Genomic DNA, 19,574 nt, shown 5'->3' on the forward strand with positions numbered 1-19,574 from the left:
ACGATAATGTACTTGAATATACATAGATATGTTATATTTATTGCTAACTGAGTGTCAATATTTTATATTAGAAGAAAAAATGATTAAAAAAATATTTTCAGAAAAAAGCAGAATTTAAATTTAAAAATAAAATTCCTAAAATTTCTTTAATCTCAATGAAATTCTACGAAAATCCCTGATTATCAGGAGAAATAAATAAAAAAGAAATTCCTAGAAAGTATCAGGTTCTTTCCTGGTAGTAAACCCTGTTTTATTGTTAATATCAGCTTCTTAAAATTGCTAATAGTAACATAAGTGCAACTATCTCCTGCTTAGTGGAACATCACAATTCACGGGACGGATATTACTTGGTAAATTAAAAAAAATATTACTTGGCGGGACCGGCAAAAAGCTAAGCGCACATGTCAATTCTGAACGTGAGCACGAGAGGTTGATATCCATCGACAGTGTCAATACTCTCGTCGCGGTACCCGGATATTTGGTTCGTTCGCAAAATCCGAGCGCAGCTCTAGTGCGTGACTCTTACTTCATGCTATTTTTCGACCGATGGCTGCGATGGCGGCTGCTGCTGCTGCTGCGGCGGCTGCGGCTGCGCTTAAGTGACGACGATACAATAGCCGCGGGTGAATAGAATCGGAGAATGACTCGATATTTAAATCTCGCAGTCGTTGACTTCTGTTTTGTAAATCCCTGGCCAGAAAATTAATCTCTTCTATTGCAATTCTCTTCTTCGTGGCAATTTATCTAAACTGCATAGTCTAGCTGTTCAATTAGTCGGCAGTAGATAAAGACACTATATGGTCAGACATCACTGATATTATTGAGAAATAAAGTCTGAAGTATTTTTCTGCGGTAAAAATATTATTCGTTCATATAAACAGCTTAACAAAAATTATACAGAATGCAATTATATTATTTATATTTGAAAAATTTATATAAAACTAATTCAAATTTTATATTACAATCTATCGACGTGAACAGTACAAAAAACGTAAAAATTTATCAAATTTATCAAATTAATATTCAGTAGCTTATCTTTTATTATTCTTTTTTCTTATACATTCTTCTAAAAAAGTCTAAGATTTGATGGATCCGATAATCTTTTTTCATTCTCCAGATTCATTCACTCGCCGTCGTTGTATCGTCGCAGAGACAATAGTGCGCTGCCAGGTGCAAAACAGTGACGTGAGAGAAAAACAGAGAAAAAGAACACAGGCTCGGTGCGTTTTCTGCGTGGTGCGGTTTCTTTACTTTACCACGAACGATCAATTCGGCTGTCCAAAGGACCTCGGCCACCGAATTGCGCGCTAGGCAAGTATAGTTGCCGGTGTGCGCGGCGGTGACGCGCTCGATAACTATGGCGCTGGAATGGGCGTCAATGTTGGTTACGCGCAACCCAGGTGGTGTCTGAGAGTGCTGTCGGAGATCGTTAATGGTTGCGGCAGCGGCGGAAAATCTGCTCGCCATCCTTCGACCAGATGATCGTGAACGGCGGATCGCCCTTCTCGACCATGCAGGTCACCTGGGCCCGCAGACCCTCCGACAGGTCCTTCTTAAAGCTAAAGGGGGCTATCGTGGGCGGAACTGCACAAAAAAAGAGAGAGAAACAGATGATTGTGAGTGTGAATGAAAACAAATTTATCCGGACAGCCTCCTGTCGCTGCTTGTAGCTTCGTGCCTTCGTCCTGGATGTCGTCACCTAAATGCCTGGAAAATCTTAGCTTAACTCGATTCAGGATTGTGAGAGACAAACTCGCGAAATAATTGAATCGTACGGACGATTCGGCATGTCCCGTCGCTTCGAATAAAATTTGTCCGTCGTCGTTCACCGAACCCGAAATTGATTCACGTGTTTCGACGGAGAAACACGTTGTCAGGCAAAACACGCTGCTGAGATTAGTTGTAGTTTGACTCGTCGAGGCTAGTTTCACGGATCGGTTAACAACGGCGGATCTATGGTTGCATTTAGCCGGGCTGATAAGTTGCTGAACGCCGAAGTTTAATGGATCTCAGATTTCTTCCGTCTTGTTACAGTTGTTAGATAAAGCGAAAGATGTTAATTATCATTCTAATAATATCCTATATTACGAAGCAAAAGATATAACACCAAAGATAGTTGCCAATATATCGGCGGTGATGACGACTTACATGACTCCATCATTATGGACGGAATTAGATATTGATCGTTAAGCAGACCTCGGGAGTGACGTTTAATTATCCTCCCGGAGATACGCCGTGTTGTATTTGTTGTGTGATCGCGTAAGTGTATTTGTACTGGAATTAAAATAATATTGAATTAAGGGCAGAGAGACGAAATTAAAATAACGCGGCAAGAAATATTTCATTATTCCATCAACGTCGAATGAGATACACGAGCGGCTCTCGACTCGCGCGGTTAATATTAATAATATTCACTCATGTAAAACGTAAATTTAAATTTATTCTTCATTCGTTGATTTTTCCACGTACGAATTTTCCGTAACGCAAATAATCGTCATTTATTCCCATTTTACCTCACTCCCTCTGCGTTTTATTAATTATATTTATCCACGCGCGAATCGAGAACAATTCGCGATATCTTCCTGCATCACCGACGACGAAAGGGTTACGACCTATGATGGCGGGCATTAACTACGTTTCCGAGTTTGCATGGAGTGAGTATGTGTGTCTCTCGAGTGTTTGGACGCTCGTGTATTTCGCGAGATACACGAACGGTGAAAACAATCAAGCGGAGCGTGAGAGGGGATCCCCTTTCGTGCCTGGTTGTCGACTTTTCGACAAGGGGATGCAGGAGGGACAGGGTAGTGGATAGGGTACGTCGCGACGAGCGTAATGCCGCGGAACGACAATAATAACTTGCCTCGTTGCGCTGCATATACGATACGTATGTACCTACAGCAAGCGGGGAACACGAGAGCCCCGCGGGTATTAGAACAGAATGCGGGCGGTTGTTTGAGAATAATTGAGGAACCGCGCGGGTACAGGGAACCAGATAGCGCAGCGTAACGTGAGTAATGCCCAAAGAGGTCTGTCGCGCGTATATACGCGACGATACATACGTATATAAACGCTCATATACATGTACAAAGGCAGAGAGAGAGGAGGGGGGGAGGAAAGGAGAGAAAGAGAGGGAGAGAGAGAGAGAGAGACAGACAGTAGGTTGAACGCGGAACGAGGTTCTCGGGTGAGGTAACAAAGAAGCTTCTCTTGCCGGAGACGTCGCGTTGATAAATTTCGTCGCATAGTTTCGGCAAGTAGAGCGAAGACGTGAGAGTTCTCTCCCTTGCTGAAGATAATTTGGCGGTCGACGATCCTTAATTGGCGCCCAACGTTATCGATAGCGAACACGTGACGTTGACTTACGCGCGGGCGCTGGATCTCTTTAGATTAATAAAATAACGAATGCGCGCGACGAGCACTCTCGATTTTTAAGTACCGAATCAAAATCTCTCATCGTAAAGGAAGCAATTCAAAAGAGGTTTGAAAGAAGTTTTAGAAACGATTTGAAAGCAGTTTTTTAAAAGAAATTTTAGAAGCGTAATCCAATACTTAAATCAATTCCATTTTTTTAAATAGTTTTCTAGCGTTCTCAGCTTCCGAAAACTCTACACTTCATGAGAGAGCGAGAGAGAGAGAGAAAGATATATTAAATAAAATTACCTCAAAGAAACACTAATTTCTGACAGCATGGTCACTGAGTTAATTTTATTCTGTTATGTACGTGGCAGCATGGAATAAGTAAATGCGCACGTAGGAGACGTAAAAGAGGTGCGATCTGTCCTGTTTGCTTGTCAACGAGATAGAGTAATCACCCTAGAGCGATTTGTTCTTACATAACGTTCCGTCGCTCGTTATTGTAGACAGAGGCTTCGTTCGTCGTTTCGCTCGCAGCGATTTGCTCATCGAAAGAAGGAGCGCCTTTAATGCGCACCCTCGTCCTCGATGGGGAAATGTAAACGCGGGAGTAGCTAAGGGGATGTCTCGTCTGTTGACGAGAGATTGTAATGCACAGCGCGTATCGACGCAACTGTGGAACATGTACACGATCTTTTCCTTTTTTTCGGTCTTTGAGTGATAAATATCTCGCCTCTCTCTATTTTTGTGCTTCCTCTGTAATGGAACGGTGGCTCGATGTAATCGCGAAAGGACCCATGGTCGCGTAATCTTGATAAAACTTCGCTTTTTCGCTTTAAATCACGTTCGATCGAATCTCGTTGTTTCGCATTGAGAAAAAAGCTGTCAGACCATTTTTGACGAGAGAAGTTTGCACGAGAATATCCGCTTTTCACTTTGCCATCAAAGGCGCAATGGTTATTTTTCCATCCCGGATTCCTCTTTCGCGTTTTGTGTGCGAGATCCGCCCGGTGAAATGGTCTCGCTTGGCATACGCGTCGATTAATAGCAATCATCGCCCTTTTCTCTATTTCTCCCGTTATACAATCACGGCACTTGCCGGTGAACCACCAATGGGAACGTGCATATCCGCCAAGTACGGGAAGAGAGCTTTTAGCGGAATAAACTCGGAGAAAAAGATCTCTGAGTATGCCGCATCCGTTAAGGAAGTAAAAGCGGCTATTGCTCGACTATACAGAGATTGGTTCAAAAAATCACGATAAATCTCTTAATATTTTAGAACTTAAGAAGACAAATTTTTAACTGTACATTGTGTACGCACGTAAAATGATAGAATTAAGATACTTTTAATTTTTACATCTAAATTATTCAAGTAAATATAAATCGAGATGTAATGAAAACCTTTTTACATCTGTAGGTGTTTTCTAGCAAGGACACAATATAACACAGTGGATTATTTTATCCTTGTTTAATATTACAAACAATAAGGATGTAATAATTCACTGTTATACTATGTCCTTGCCGGAAATCGTCCTGCGTGGGTAAGAGAAATTAAAAATAAAAGTACAGTTCGTGAAACGATGCTTCGAATTTTTCTTTTCGAGTGGGAAGTTCGGGGAAAACGTAGGCTGTGAGGGACAGGGAGAGTTTCCAGCATGGCATCTGACGGTTTGGCCGGTTGCTGCGTACCATGGACCAGGAGGGACGCCGTGCGGGACGTCTTGGCGGCATCGTTGCTTGCTACGCAAGTATAGTTGCCGTTATGCGCGGTCGACGCGCTCTGTATCCTCAACGCGAGATCAAACTCGCCGATCTGGTGCGTGGTAGCCTCCCGCGGCTTCAACGGCCTGCCGTCCTTCAGCCAGGTGATCTTCAGAGGTGAATCGCCCTCGCTGACCGCGCAGGTCACGTGCACCCGCGCGCCCGCTTGGATATTGTCGGGAAAGCTAAACGGATCGATTTTAGGCGGTACTGCAAATTACAGGAAGCACGAGAGTTTATTTCACATCGCGACGACGTGCGATCGTCATCGTCGTCGTCGTCATCATCATCTCCGTCGCATCGCGTTGCGCCGGAAGGAGTCGAGAGAAGAAGGAATCTCTTGGAGAAACCGACAATTGTTACGTATTATTTCAATAACTTATAGCAGAAGACAATAGTATATTCGGTTATTATAGAATATTGAATTATTTTTAAGAATTAATTTTGTCGTATTTTTCGAGGTTGCGTGTTTCTTTGGTCTCTGATGTAATTTTCTGAACGATGCTGAAGAAAACGGTAGGAACCGTTACATTTGCAACTTTACATAAAATACCAGTTAGTAGAAATATTCAATATAACCATATACATATATCCGATTCGATATCCTCTCGACCCAACAGATTCGGATTTGCGGCACATGAGAAGTTTCAATATTGCGCGATTTAATTTTTTCAGAGAAAATCGCAAGCACATTTTACATATCCTACCTGCGTGCTTTGCTCGACGTGATCGCAGCATAAAAGTCATGCATCTGAAATTGTCACTAATCTAAGGAAATTTTTAAAATAATATCAGCTAAATTATATTATCTATTCTCTCAAACATGAATTGTAAGTTAGAAAATTTGTTACAAAATATTCCAGTATTAATGTTATTTAACGGGGAACAATAGTATCCCTAATCAGTTGAGGCGATTATAAACTTTGTATAGTGCACTCAATTATCGTTACAATAGAAAAGGAAACGCCTAATCAGTGTGAAAAGAAGACCTCTCCAGCTTCTCGATTCGTAATAAACTTCCATAAATATTCAATTTGATATCTTAATATCCTTTTATTAATAATTTAACTACAACTTGATAGACTTTTATAATAAAACTTTATGGATTTTACATACACGGAAAAAAAATGTTGCTGATTACAGCTGATTCTGATTAGCTGAAATTGAATTAACTACTATAGCTATGAAATTTGCTAATACATACAAAGGATTTGCTGCTAATATAAGGACGTGATAGCAAAGTATGCATGTCTGTTGCAGATCAATTTATTAACAGCATGAAGTTAGTTGTCATAGATATCGGATATGTCTGTGTAAAAGAAAATTGTTTCTACCACAGCTAAATATGGTTTGCTGAAACTGTATTTGCTACCAAATTGTCTGCTACACAAAAAACGTTTGTTGAAATGATCAATAGATCGACATAATAGCAAAATGCTTGTCTGTTACAATAATAATATTTAGGTCTCACAGTTAATGGAAATTAGACCTCGCAGATACGATGTTAGGCATTCATATGTTACGACTGGAATTTAGCTACCACACGTAAATTTTTGCTGTTGCAATTAATTTTTTTTTCCGTCTAATTGAAGAATTCACAGGGCTGTCATAATTTTGAAACTACATGTAATTGCTTTTATATCTATGGTTAATGTATTAGGATGATAATAAATCTGTACTTCATGGACATTAAGAATGTAAATGCGTATGGAAGTTCTACGCGAAATAATTTATTTCTCGAAATATTCTAGTTTCGAGAGAGAATCTTACAGCAAAATGGAGAGGTACGAGTTTCTCTCGTGACAGAAATGAAGCGAGACGGGGGGATTTCTTTTTAAATCACAGAAACTTCGCCGCAGTTTCTATCATGCACTAGACAGAAGAGTCCTGTTCGATCTCGCAAAATAAAACATGTACTTGTAGTTCTTCTATCTCTACCTATCGTTTGTATTATACCCACGGGAACGCACTATATTACACGCGTGAAGTGCTACAAATTTTCGTTTCTACGGTGATTCTCCGCGGTATCGAGCCCGTACGACACATATCGAGAGGAAAATTGTCGTTCGGTTCGATATGCAGGATAAAAATCCACAAAACGATTCCGCGCACAGTTATCAATTTAAAATTCCCTTACGAAAAGAGATACATCGACCACATTTCATGTCGATACGATATTCTTTTATTAGCCGCTTGCTATTATAAACCCTGCGATAGCTTCTGAACTATATTCGTATTTCTGAATGATATATTGTACGTTTTATTACAATTCCCCAAATCGCTACTGAATATTTTTCGATTCAAAATTCGATCGGCAAGTGGCCAACAGAAAATGCGAAAAGAGTTTCGCGACTCTTACGTCTAACGACGCGTGGCAAATCTGCGAAAGATGTGATGCGTCGACGAGCAATTTTTTCCGATAAGTCGAGTCGACGTCCCGGCACTTCATCTTGAAAGCACTTCATCGCGATTACAGCTACGACATCGTGGAGAATCTCGGTAGAGCGGATCACCGTCATTATTGAACGACGTCTGGGACGCATGCACACATTTTTGCGGGACACTATTGTTCCAATTTAAACGGATAAAATCTTCGTGCGTACGGAAGAAAACGAGAAAAAAGAAAATCAATTCATGTGCAGGAGCGAGATAGACTTTACCTTTGACTTCTATGTGAATGGTCTGCGAATCGGAACGACCTTGCTTGTTCTTCGCGGTGCACGTGTATGCGCCGCGATCGGTGCTGCTATCGACTCGATGCAGCACCAACGTGCCGTTCGCAGATACCTCCTGACGTCGGCTGGTTGGTAATATTTGACCATCTATGAGAAAAAAGTACATCGCGTTTCATACTTTAATGATTGATCCTTTTCAGTGGAAAGAGACAATGACGCGTATGTAAAATCTGTTCTAATCAATTTGAAAAAGCGATGAGCTATATTTAAAGCAATTATTAAACCAATAAGTAATATTAAATTAATGTAAACAAATTATAAGTAATGATTCTTGTAGATATCACAAGTATTTAACGTAATAAAATTGAGAATTAATAGGATATGGTTATAATAGTAGTTCTGTAATGGAATGCAAATGGCATTTTTTAATTGCTTCCTTTGATTATGTATTAATATTGTGCAACGTTTGTAATTCAGCTTATAGTTCATATAAAAATTACAGTTTTTAGTATTTAGTAACAAATCCTATTCGAATTCGAATGAAATCATAATCACGAGTGTTTTTCTTCGGCTATGATCAAATGTGAATTTTAATTGAAAGTCACACGGTTATGCGGAGGTGCAATATTTGAGTTTAAATTATGCATTTGTTTTCTATTGCGCACCACACAATCAGCGCGATCGTGGCATTGTGGAAATGCGGCTTTCCACAGATTTTGCACTACATTGGCGACGTTACGACGAAGCAGTCGAGTGTTCAATACGTTTCCATAGACGGCAACTAAACTTTGAAATTGTTGCTGAAGTGAAGTTGCCTTGATGTATTCAAGAAAGAAGATGAATACAAAAATAACATCTTGCATAATAGTTTACAATATTAGACAGATGAATGTTTTGAAAGATTATAAATATAATACAAAAAAAATATATACATATATAGATAAAAAATATAAAAATTACATGAATTAAAAAATACAAAAAAATAAATAATTAAAATATATACAATATTAAAAATATATAATTTATAGAAATTATTAGCTAGAACAATTTTTTATGGGATATTTACACATAAAAGTAAAGTGCAATAGAATAAAAAATAAAATACATGCATTATTATATATGCAGGATGTTTCAGAAATAGCTAGCCAAACTTTAAGACCATATTCCATTCATTGTAAGGAAAAGAAGTCATATAAACATAGGTTCGGAAACGCTTCCTTTTATAAACATTTTTTTATTTTGTACTTATACCTATATCTTATTTTATTACTTACATTTGTATTTTCATTACAGAAAGTGTTGGAAATGATTTCCTTCCGCATCGATGCATGCTTCGCATCGACGTCGCATAGATTGTCGAAGACGTTCCAAAATTCTCGGAGTATTTCATTTTTTCACACATAGGATAATACGATTTCGGAGTACTTCCACAGTAGCAACAGCGGTATCATACACAAGGATCTTAAGATGTCCCCATAAATAAAAATCCAAAGAATTCAAATCGGGAGAATGTGCAGGCCAAGCAATAGGTCTTCCTCTACCAATCCATCTATTGATGTAATTATTATTCAGGAACTCTCGAGCAGTGCGGCTGAAATGTGTTGGAGCTCCATCATGCACGAACCACATTTGATTGCGTATCTGTAGTGGAACGTCTTCTAATATTAGAGGGAGTTGCGTTTCCAAAAATTGTTTGTAGTTATTACCATTAAGTGTAGGTAGGAGAAAAATCGGTCCAAAAAGAAAATCTCCAATAATACCAGCCCATATATTGCACGAAAACTTATGCTGATGCTGAGATTCAATAATACCATGCAGATTTTCGTATGACCATAGATGGTTATTATGATAATTTGTTATAGTATTCTGCGAAAAATTTGCTTCCTCTGTGAAAAGTATCGACACTTCAAAATTTGGAAAATTTGGAAAGTACACTGTTGCAAATACCACTGAGCAAAAATTACTCGTGATGGATAATCCGCTGGTAAGAGAGTTTGTACTCGTTATAAGTGATAAGGATGCAAAAGAGTTTAATATCCTTCACACAGTTGAGAAATAAACGTTTTGCATTTCTAATGCGATCTGTCTCGTACTAAATCTTGGATTTTCTGTGACTCGTCTAATCACTTGCTCTTCGATTGCAGCTGCTCGAATGGTTCTGCTTCGTCCTCGATTAACTGTATTGGGTAAGAGAGAGTCCTGTTTCCCTAAATCGACGATGGACCGAACTGAAGGTGTTTTTAGCAGGGCATCGTTTTTGAGGGAAGATTTGTTGATAGAGACGTTGAGCTTTTCTGCTTTCCATTAGCTCGCTCATACATGTGGATATCTGCCAATTCGATGTTAGAATAAGCTGTCATATTGATGAGTACTATCTTCACTCTTAAATGTTTAAATAAAGATTGATTCCAATTCCATAAAGACCTATCTAATAACTCTGTATTTATTTTAGAAAGTGAATAGAAGTACAATTCATGGAACGTCTGTAACGTGATTAGATACTTTATACGAAATACTAAAATAACACTATAGAAACCAACTCACATCACATAAATATAAAAATTACGATATGTGATTATATTCTAATAGAAGAGAAATTAAGTCGTGAATTCGAATAGACTATAATGACATCACTGAGTAATTTGCTTCGGAAAATTATCACTCTTTTATTAAAGAAACAATAGTCAAAGCTCGACATTGGATTCCTTTGTCAATATGCTCGCATTCACTACACGGAGTGTTCAAAGCTCGTCGCGACCAATTCGTTCGTGTCGGAAATAAATATAAACTTTAACATACACAAACGATCGTGATGACTCGCAAGTCGACGGTACCGCGACACAATGATTATTTCGTGCTACGTATCTGTTATGCGTTTCTGAGCGTGCGTGAAGAAGAGAGTCGATCCAGGAGAAAATCGCTTCCGCCAGTTGCTCCAAGACACCAAGCCACGTCCTTGCCTTTCTGATAGCAATAAACAGCATCTCTTTAGGCGGGTGGGTACATCCTGCTCGTGCGGGGTCAAATATTCGGTTCCTCTGTCAATGTAAAAGATCGTCTTAGGCTACAACCAGTTCGTTTGCTTCAAGCCTCCGGGTCTTCGATATGCTCTCTTTTGGACCCTCTTTCTTGCTCGAGTTTGGCTCTTCTCATTTCTCGATATCCGCTGGTCCCGTCCGTCTTCGACATTACCTCTCCACGCAATGCTCAACGCTTCTCCGTCATTACTGCCTTTCCTACTTTATGATTGGCTATTTAAATTCTATACGCATATCGCTAATTCTACACGTCGAAGCGAAGCATGCCGTCTGACGTAAATATATACAATTTAAATAAGAAATATTTATAACTTGGAAAGGAAGCGTTTCCGAACCCATGTTTATATGACTCTTTTTTTATCCTTACAATGAGTAGAATATGCTCTTCGAATTTGGCCAACTATTTCTGAAACACCCTATATAAACGTAATGTATACTGAGAAAAAATTTACTAAATTTTAATACATATTTTTTTCAATAGTTCAAACTAAAGATTTATTTATGATAAATAAATATTTTCTCAATAAAAATGTAGTTAGATCAAATTAATGGTTCTTGTATTAAATAAATATATATGTTTACATATAATAAATATTAAGTATTATTTAAATAAATACTTATTAAAATTTAGTACATTTTTTCAATGTAAAGTAAATATAAACAATTAATTTTAAAAATAAAAGCAGAAATCAAAATATTAAGCCAGTAACTCCTTTTGTAACTACCAGATATTTTTGTTAATCCTTAAAAAATACTGTGTGACGGTATTTAATGGACTAAATGGCCGTAGGTGGTCTTTCGCGCGGTCGCTATCGCGCGTCGTCGCGACGTCGAGGCCGAGGTGAGGAAAAGTTCGTGAAACGATCGTTTGAAACTTTCTCGAAGTCGAGTTCATCATTACGAGAAGGAACGTTCAAAGTTCGCCGCGGGCGGGACAGCCGCGATCTCGGCCGAAATAAAAGGATTTTCCACGCCTTCTCTCGGTAATACGCGTCAGTCTGCTTTCACCGAAGAACGCGGGAAGTGAGGGAAAAAAGTACTCGTCTTTCCGAGGAAAGATCTCCAGAAAGACGAGGGAAATTTCCTCGGAAGGAAGCGTGACTTTTCATCGGTCCAAGACGCATTACGACCACTTATTTATGCGTTCCTTGTAGTGCTCCGAGTATTTTAACTTTGCAAGCATATTTAATTCCATCACCTACAGCCGCGGTGTTTGGTCGGACAAATAAGAAGTGCAGCACGTAGAGGTCAGTGGACTTCATTAAAGCGGGAAAAACATGTCGGTTTCGCTCGCACGATAAAGCCGAGAGATTTCAAGATGATTCCTCACATGATGTATTACGAAAATATCTGTTTTTCTCATGCGAAATTAAAGCGAATGTTGTCGCGAATAACTGAAATACAATACGCGATACGAAGTATTTCAAAAAATAATTCCACATTTTTAAATTGTGAAGATTTTCAGCTGGATATGACCGACTTTAGTCGAATCGTTGCAATATTTTATAGGAAACCTGACATACATGTAATATAAAATACAGAAATACGTTAAAGTATAAAGTATAAACCAAAAAAATATATCGATATATTACACTATCATAAGATTTTCCACAATGTCGAGGAGACAAATTTTTAATATCGAAAGAATTGGAATAATTCAATTTCATAATGGATGCAAAAGTGGTTTGAAAGTAAAAATTTTCAAAAATTCATTTTTCAAAAATTTTCCGACAAAAATCGTATTATAGATCTCTTTCTACACTATATTTTTAAAACAAAATAAAATTAACAATATCTTTATTTTAGACCGTATATGTGAGAAACACAATCAATACTAGAAATTTAAAATGCCTATTACATAAAATTTATTAACAGTTTTAATATATTAACATCTTTATAATATATGATGCTTGATGGTAGCATCAAATTATTAAATTGCTTGTCAATTTAATTCGCGATTACTAGAGTAGTTTTAATTGCGTTTATTTAGTTCGGAAAAAATAATTCGGCGCGCAGTTTGAAAAAGACCACAATATGATATATGTATATGCATGTACATATATAGTATATATTAGTAATTCAAGATTGAATTATTTAAAGCAACGAAGATCCAGCTTCGATCGTAATAGGCATTTTAAATTTCTAAAATAAAATAATCTCTCTCAAAATTCAAACAATAAGAAATTAACAAAAGGCAAATGAGAGTAAATAAATAATAACTGCGCGGTTAAAGGTGCGTTATAAAATGTTTTAATAATATGTAAGACAATTATACTTCTTAACTAAGTTCCGGACGTTCACTGTTAAATTTAAAAAGGTCAAATTTAAACAAATTCCATGAGTTAAATAACATTTCGTTATTTTTCACCTATACATGTGTCAAAACATACTACTTTGACACAAAACACATAGTTAAAAAAACAACTACATTTAATCAACCCAATTTTTGTGGTTGAATTGCTTAATTTGAAAGTATCACTGTGTCGAAAAGGACACACTGGTATAATCTCTCACCGCGGCGCGGCGCTAATTACACATGGATGTAGTTCCTCTTTGTTATGCTATTATTGGCGATAAACACAAACTGCGGTGGAAGAAATACCGTCAATTAAACGCGTTGTACGTCGAAGATCATCTAATCGTAAGTGAAGTGCTATTTGTGATAATAATTTCTAGTAAATAGAAGAAGAGAGACAGAAAAGAAGAAGGGGGGAAATATTGTTTTCCTTGAGAGAGAGAGAGAGAGAGAGAGAGAGAGAGAGAGAGAGAGAGAGAGAGAGAGAGAGAGAGAGAGAGAGAGAGAAAATAAGTTTTCTTTATTGCCTATAGCGAACGAAAACAACATAAAACGATATATTAGTTGCTTTCCATTTACACACAAGTGAAACTGAGTCTGAAGTCAGCTGAGTATTTCATACTCAGATTAATGACGTCATTATTTGTTTAGTTTGGTAAAAAGTTATTATAGACAACACACAGGTTTAAACCTCACTTTTAAAGTGAGTTTACGAGACTAATTAAAGCACACGGTCTCGATCTTGTGCAGATTGTAGGCAAAAACTCAATTAAATCCTACTTGTCAGAATGTAAAAGAAACGCGCATTCAACTGAGTTATGACGTCACAAGTGAGAATTTTCTGAAAATCGGTGTAAATGGAAAGTAACTAATATGTCCAAAATGCGGAGATATAAGACGTCTTAAAGACATCTTTAAGATGTCTTATAATATAATGTTTAGAAAATATTTTTAATCATGTGTCTTTAAGACGTCTTATATCCGCATTTGGACATATTATTGTCTGGGTATCGTTTTCTAATCTAACATGAATCTATTTGTATCAAAGAAATATTCTATTTCATTGTTCGAATGTTATACTAACAAATGTATAATATTCGTTATAGCATACTTGTGCCATTGCCGCTATTATATCCCGCAACAAGCCAAGCGTCGACTTGTGCGAACAAGTCCGTGCTTGTGTAGTATGAACGGGTACGACTCTTAATTTATTGCGCCATAGTTTCCCAGTCCGCGCCCTTATTGTGTGATTATTTTCATTCAAATTGTTTTGGAGATAACAATTGATGTCAACATTATGGATATAGAAAAAAAAACTGCAAAATATATCTATGATACTTTTTTCAAAAACAAAAATTTTTAACACAATTTGTATATTTGTAATCGACAATACATTGCTCTCATTATCAGTAACAAATTATTTATACTATGTAATTTTGTATTGGTAAATCTGATGTTTCTTTCTCTAGACAACAACAAATTTGGATTACTATCTTACTAATGATCGTTTAGGACCAAATAAGCGTCGAAAACAACCGTTTATTCTGTTCACTGGAGAAGAGTCTCGATCAACGCAAGTATTTATCATCGTAGAAAATCATGCCATTAACGTGCCGACTGTTTTAAAAGCTGTGGACTTGTGTTTTAAAATACATTTTGTTTATGATATAGAGTACTCTGAATTCTGCAAAAACGTGTCGTATTTTTTAGACGTTGTATTTTATAAATCTGGTGTTCTTAGTGATAAGCATATTCCAGCTCCTGTACGAGAATTAAAAGCGCAGTTATTTTGTTACTCAGAACAATGAAATGTCCAAAGTGTACAAAAACCTTTTATTAAACCGAAATATTACGTAGACATATTCGTTTATTTCACGGCATTACTGGTGGCGAAGTTATTGTGTTCATTGAAAGTAATTATTATCAGATCTTTATGAAAGTGTTTAATTTTATTCGACATTGTAAAAATTATCATAATATTAGTGATATTCATGAACAATCAAGAGTTGTTTCCACACATAACTTAACAACTAATGATTTAAGAACAAAAACTATAGATTCTTCTACAGTTTCTACAGTTTCTAACACACTTCAATCTTATGACAGTAATCATAGTATGCTAGAAAATACTATTGAAAGAGTTCTAAATGCCGCTAAACAGCTTTGCATTGATTTATTGGCACAACCAAATGTTACAGTTACTTCTGCAGTAAACAATATTGAGAAGACGTCGGACTTTATATCACACTGCGTCCTCTATTTAAAACAAAGAACTAAAGATACATTTATTGAGAACATTTCAGAACAACATGATCATTTTTTACAGGAATTTGATATTTTGTCACAGGTTTTTAAGCCTTATTCTACTGTATCAAAATTAGAGAAGTTAGCAAAAAATTGGTCAACTTATATAGCCCCTTATATAGTAGAAGTTGAATTAGGAGTATGTTATGAAAGTAGATAAGTCAGGTGTGATGCGTTTAGTACAAGTGAAAGAAACATTTCAACAAATTCCATTAAAAGAATTGCTTACAAAATTTGTTTCTTCTGATGGCGTTTTGAATACTGTAAAGCAATATAAACAAAGAGCTAAGAATGAAATTAATGAACTGATTAATATCCAACAAGATACTTATTACAGAAATCATGAAATTTTATCCACTGATGATAATGTAATAGCATTAGAGTTTTACATAGATGATGTTGAAGTTACAAATCCTTTAAATTCAAAAGCTGAAATTCATAAACTTGGCCTTATTTATGTTACAGTAAAGGATTTACCTGTCACACATGCGTCTTCTCTCGAAAATATTTTTCTTAGTATATACATTATGAAGTTGACGTGAAGAAATATGGTTATAATCAAATTTTGCAGCCTCTTATTAGATAATTAGAAGAGTTAAAAACAGATGGCATAACAGTCTATGAAAATGATTCTGAACATAATTTGAAATTTATTATATGGCAGTTTACTGGAGATAACTTAGGAATTCAGAAATTGTTCGGTTTGGTGGAAGGTTTTACTGATAATTATTGTTGTAGATGTTGTACCTTACACAAAAACATGATATGAAGACATTTTGTACCTTACATAAAAACATGATATGAAGACATGTACTATAGAAACTTCTGCAAAATTTGCAAGGACACCACAAAATTACGAAGAACAACTAGCAGATGTGTTAAATGGTACTAAGATAGTTTCTGGAATAAATAACAGCTGTTGCCTTAATGTACTAGGTTATTGGCATGTTACTAAAAACTTAACAGTTGATTGTATGCATGATATATTTGAAGGTTGGGGATCGTTAGAATTGCGACTTATTTTAAGACAGTTTATAGTGAATGACAAGTTCTTTACTTTGTCTTTGTTAAATGCTCGCTTGAAAAATTTCGATTATGGTTTTTGTGACATTAAGAATAAACCAACTGTATTAACAAAAGAACAACTGTGTAAGCCTGGTAATTCGACGGGGCAAAGCGCAGCTCAAATGTGGTGCTTAATTAGAATATTGCCTTTACTCATAGGTGACAAAATTCCAATAGATAATATTTATTGGCAATTATATTTTCTTATATTAAATATTCTCGACATTGTTATGGCCCCACGTATTTCAATAAGTGAGACGTTCTTATTACAAGAGATGATTCACAAGCATCATAAACTATTTTTATGTATTTTTCCTGAACGACATTTAACACCGAAACAACACTTTCTTGTGCATTATCCCCGAGTTATAAGAGAATTAGGTCCTCCTATCAGATACTGGAATATGCGTAATGAAAGTAGACATTTTAGTTTTAAGAGAATGGCAGTTTCCTGTGGTAATTTCATTAATGTAAGTAAAACGCTTGCATATAGGAATCAAATAAAACAGGCTGCAATTCTAGGGAAAATCAAGTGTTTTGAAGAATCTGCTAACTGTCAGTATGTGCTCACAATAACGATAAGAATATTTAATATTTAACCTAAATCTGAGTAGTTTTTGACACATGTTAGATTAGAAATATTAGTAAATTAAAACACAATAGTGAGTTACTTTTTACTAAGACACAGAGTTATATTAACCTATGTGCATCTAGTCAATAAATGAATTAAATTTGAGTCAAATTTAATACAATTTCTGAATTAAATTATTTAACCCTATTGTTTTAGTTAAATTAACCCTTTTTTTAGTAGGAGCGGTGGCGACTTAAAGGAGTAGTTAAAACCTAAACAGTCATCTACGTTCTGACAACGTTAGAACGATATCGCAAACGTATGTTGAATACGTCGTCAAGATATTCGAGACGTGTCTGCGATGTACAGAGTATTTCTTCAGAATCTACTATGTCCGCGGTTTCTCATCCCGTAGACTTCGCAGGGAGCTCCTAGTGATATATCGTAGTTATTCTGAGATGTATGAGTATGTCTTCAATACATCTCCAGTACATCTCTATAGTATCCGCGTTATCATAGTGATGTCTCTAGTATGTCATGTATGTATGCACATCATACACACATACATACACACATACATATATATAAAATTTTGCGCACACGCTTGCATGCTGAACGAATTAAGTTTTTGCACAGTGCAGTTGCTACTTTAAAATAGTAAATATTTTCAAAGAATAAAAATTCTTTAAAAATACTTCCTATTTTATAGTAGCAACTGCATTGTGCAAATACTTATAATTTATTCAGCATGCTCGATTCACTATGCTCGTGCTTAATCTCGTGGTTCACACGCCTGCATACCATGACACTTTCTTCTTCTTCTTCAAAATTGATGGCACTCGCCATAAAAATGGCGACGATTCCGGCCAGAATCGTAAATAAATCGTGTAACCAAAGTATGATACATCGGTCACCTCAAATCGGTGAATGGGACGAAATAATGATATAATCAAGACAAATAATGTAACACAATGCACAATCGAAGCCGGAAACGTTTTTCAAAAAATAGGTGAGATGATGCAATACCCGAAGTGGGCGTGACGTACGTCCGTCCCGCTCGAGTGGTCTCGCGAGACTCACACCATGACCGCCATGACATGATGACATTGGATGACATGACATCACTGCACACGCATGTGGCCGAAAAGGCGGGAAAAGAAGGCTCACTCACTGGGGTGCGTTCCAAAACTCGACTTTTGTCAACTCAAATATCATTTTATCCTTGTGTTCACTGAATGTTGACAAGGATAAAAGATACTCGGGGGGGAGAGAGAGAGAGAGAGAGAGAGAGAGAGAGAGAGAGAGAGAGAGAGAGAGAGAGAGAGAGAGAGAGAGAGATGATATAGTTCAGTTTTGGAACACACCCCTGATAACGCTATGTCCGCCCCGTGTTCCGACACTTGTATTTACGAATTTTAGCGCCACAAATATAAATGTAGAATATAATTGCAAAAAATAATTTCTATAATAACAAACTATTACTATAGAAAAGATAACCAAAAAAAATGGAAGATCTTTTGTGGGTTATAAGTGTAATATAATTAAATGCAGTAGGCAGCGTTGGTTCTGCATTTTATGTTGTGAGATTGTTCTGAAAATATATGACAGACGTATACACGAGATATATCGCAAGAATAATTTAGAGACGTCTTGGGTATAATCGATATGATAGCAGTATATTCAGCGTCAAAATCGAAATTTAGTTATTATATTTGATATATCTTGACAATATACAAGAAATAATATTTTTCTGAGATGTCACATTAACGTTTCTGGTTTATTCGTTATAATCACAGTACATTCAGTATGAATATTGAATGTTAGCATGATATCATGTGTTGTCTGGAAAATAACTCAAATTGGTTTGAATTTGACAATGTACATTTAACAGTGATTTCAACTGACTTCCAGTCATCTTTAGCGATTCAAAACAAATAACACACAGAATATATTAAAATAGCAACGCAATTTAATGAACGTTACATTCTTCCTGACGCTCCTCTGGCCGACAACACTCGTGTGAAGCCACTCGTCTCAATTCATGTTGGAGGAGTATAACCTTGAATTGCGTTGCTATTTTCTATCGGGTTGATTTAATGTGTTCTGTATGTTATTTGCTTCGAATCACTGAAGATGACTGGAAGTCAGTCGAAGCGTCCGGAACTTAGTTAGGAAGTATAATTGTCTTACATATTATTAAAACATTTTATAGCGCACCTTTAACCGTGTAGTTATTATTGATTTACTCACATTTGCCCTTTGTTAATTTCTCATTGTTTTCAATTCATAATATAGGTACAGAGTGATTCTATAAAAGAATGATTTGATTGAAGTAAATCTAACAATTTAGTTAGATACAGATTTAAAAATAATTTTTTTGGTTCTTCAAAATAACAATGTAGAACTCAAGCATGATAATAGCAATACTGCAAAAGTTTTCACATTCTAGCGACCAATTTGAACGTTCTACATATTTATTTTGAGGATACAAACAAAATTATTTTTAAATC

The 19,574-nt window shown here is 36.4% G+C and overlaps 1 protein-coding gene across 2 annotated transcripts in view; it reads right to left on the minus strand.

Moving 5' to 3' along the window:
* LOC108766863 (Down syndrome cell adhesion molecule-like protein Dscam2) overlaps window positions 1-19,574 on the minus strand; it is a 189,180-nt gene that overhangs the window by 22,045 nt on the left and 147,561 nt on the right. For both annotated transcript variants that reach the window (XM_018516398.1, XM_018516397.1), the window contains exons 10-11: window positions 7,776-7,937; window positions 5,044-5,325 (exon numbers count right to left, since the gene is read on the minus strand). In XM_018516398.1, coding sequence (XP_018371900.1) covers window positions 5,044-5,325; window positions 7,776-7,937 — 444 coding nt within the window. The remainder of the gene's footprint in view (window positions 1-5,043; window positions 5,326-7,775; window positions 7,938-19,574) is intronic.

The sequence above is a fragment of the Trachymyrmex cornetzi genome, unplaced genomic scaffold, assembly GCF_001594075.2.
Source record: "Trachymyrmex cornetzi isolate Tcor2-1 unplaced genomic scaffold, Tcor1.1 scaffold637, whole genome shotgun sequence".
Taxonomy (NCBI): Eukaryota; Metazoa; Arthropoda; class Insecta; order Hymenoptera; family Formicidae; genus Trachymyrmex; species Trachymyrmex cornetzi.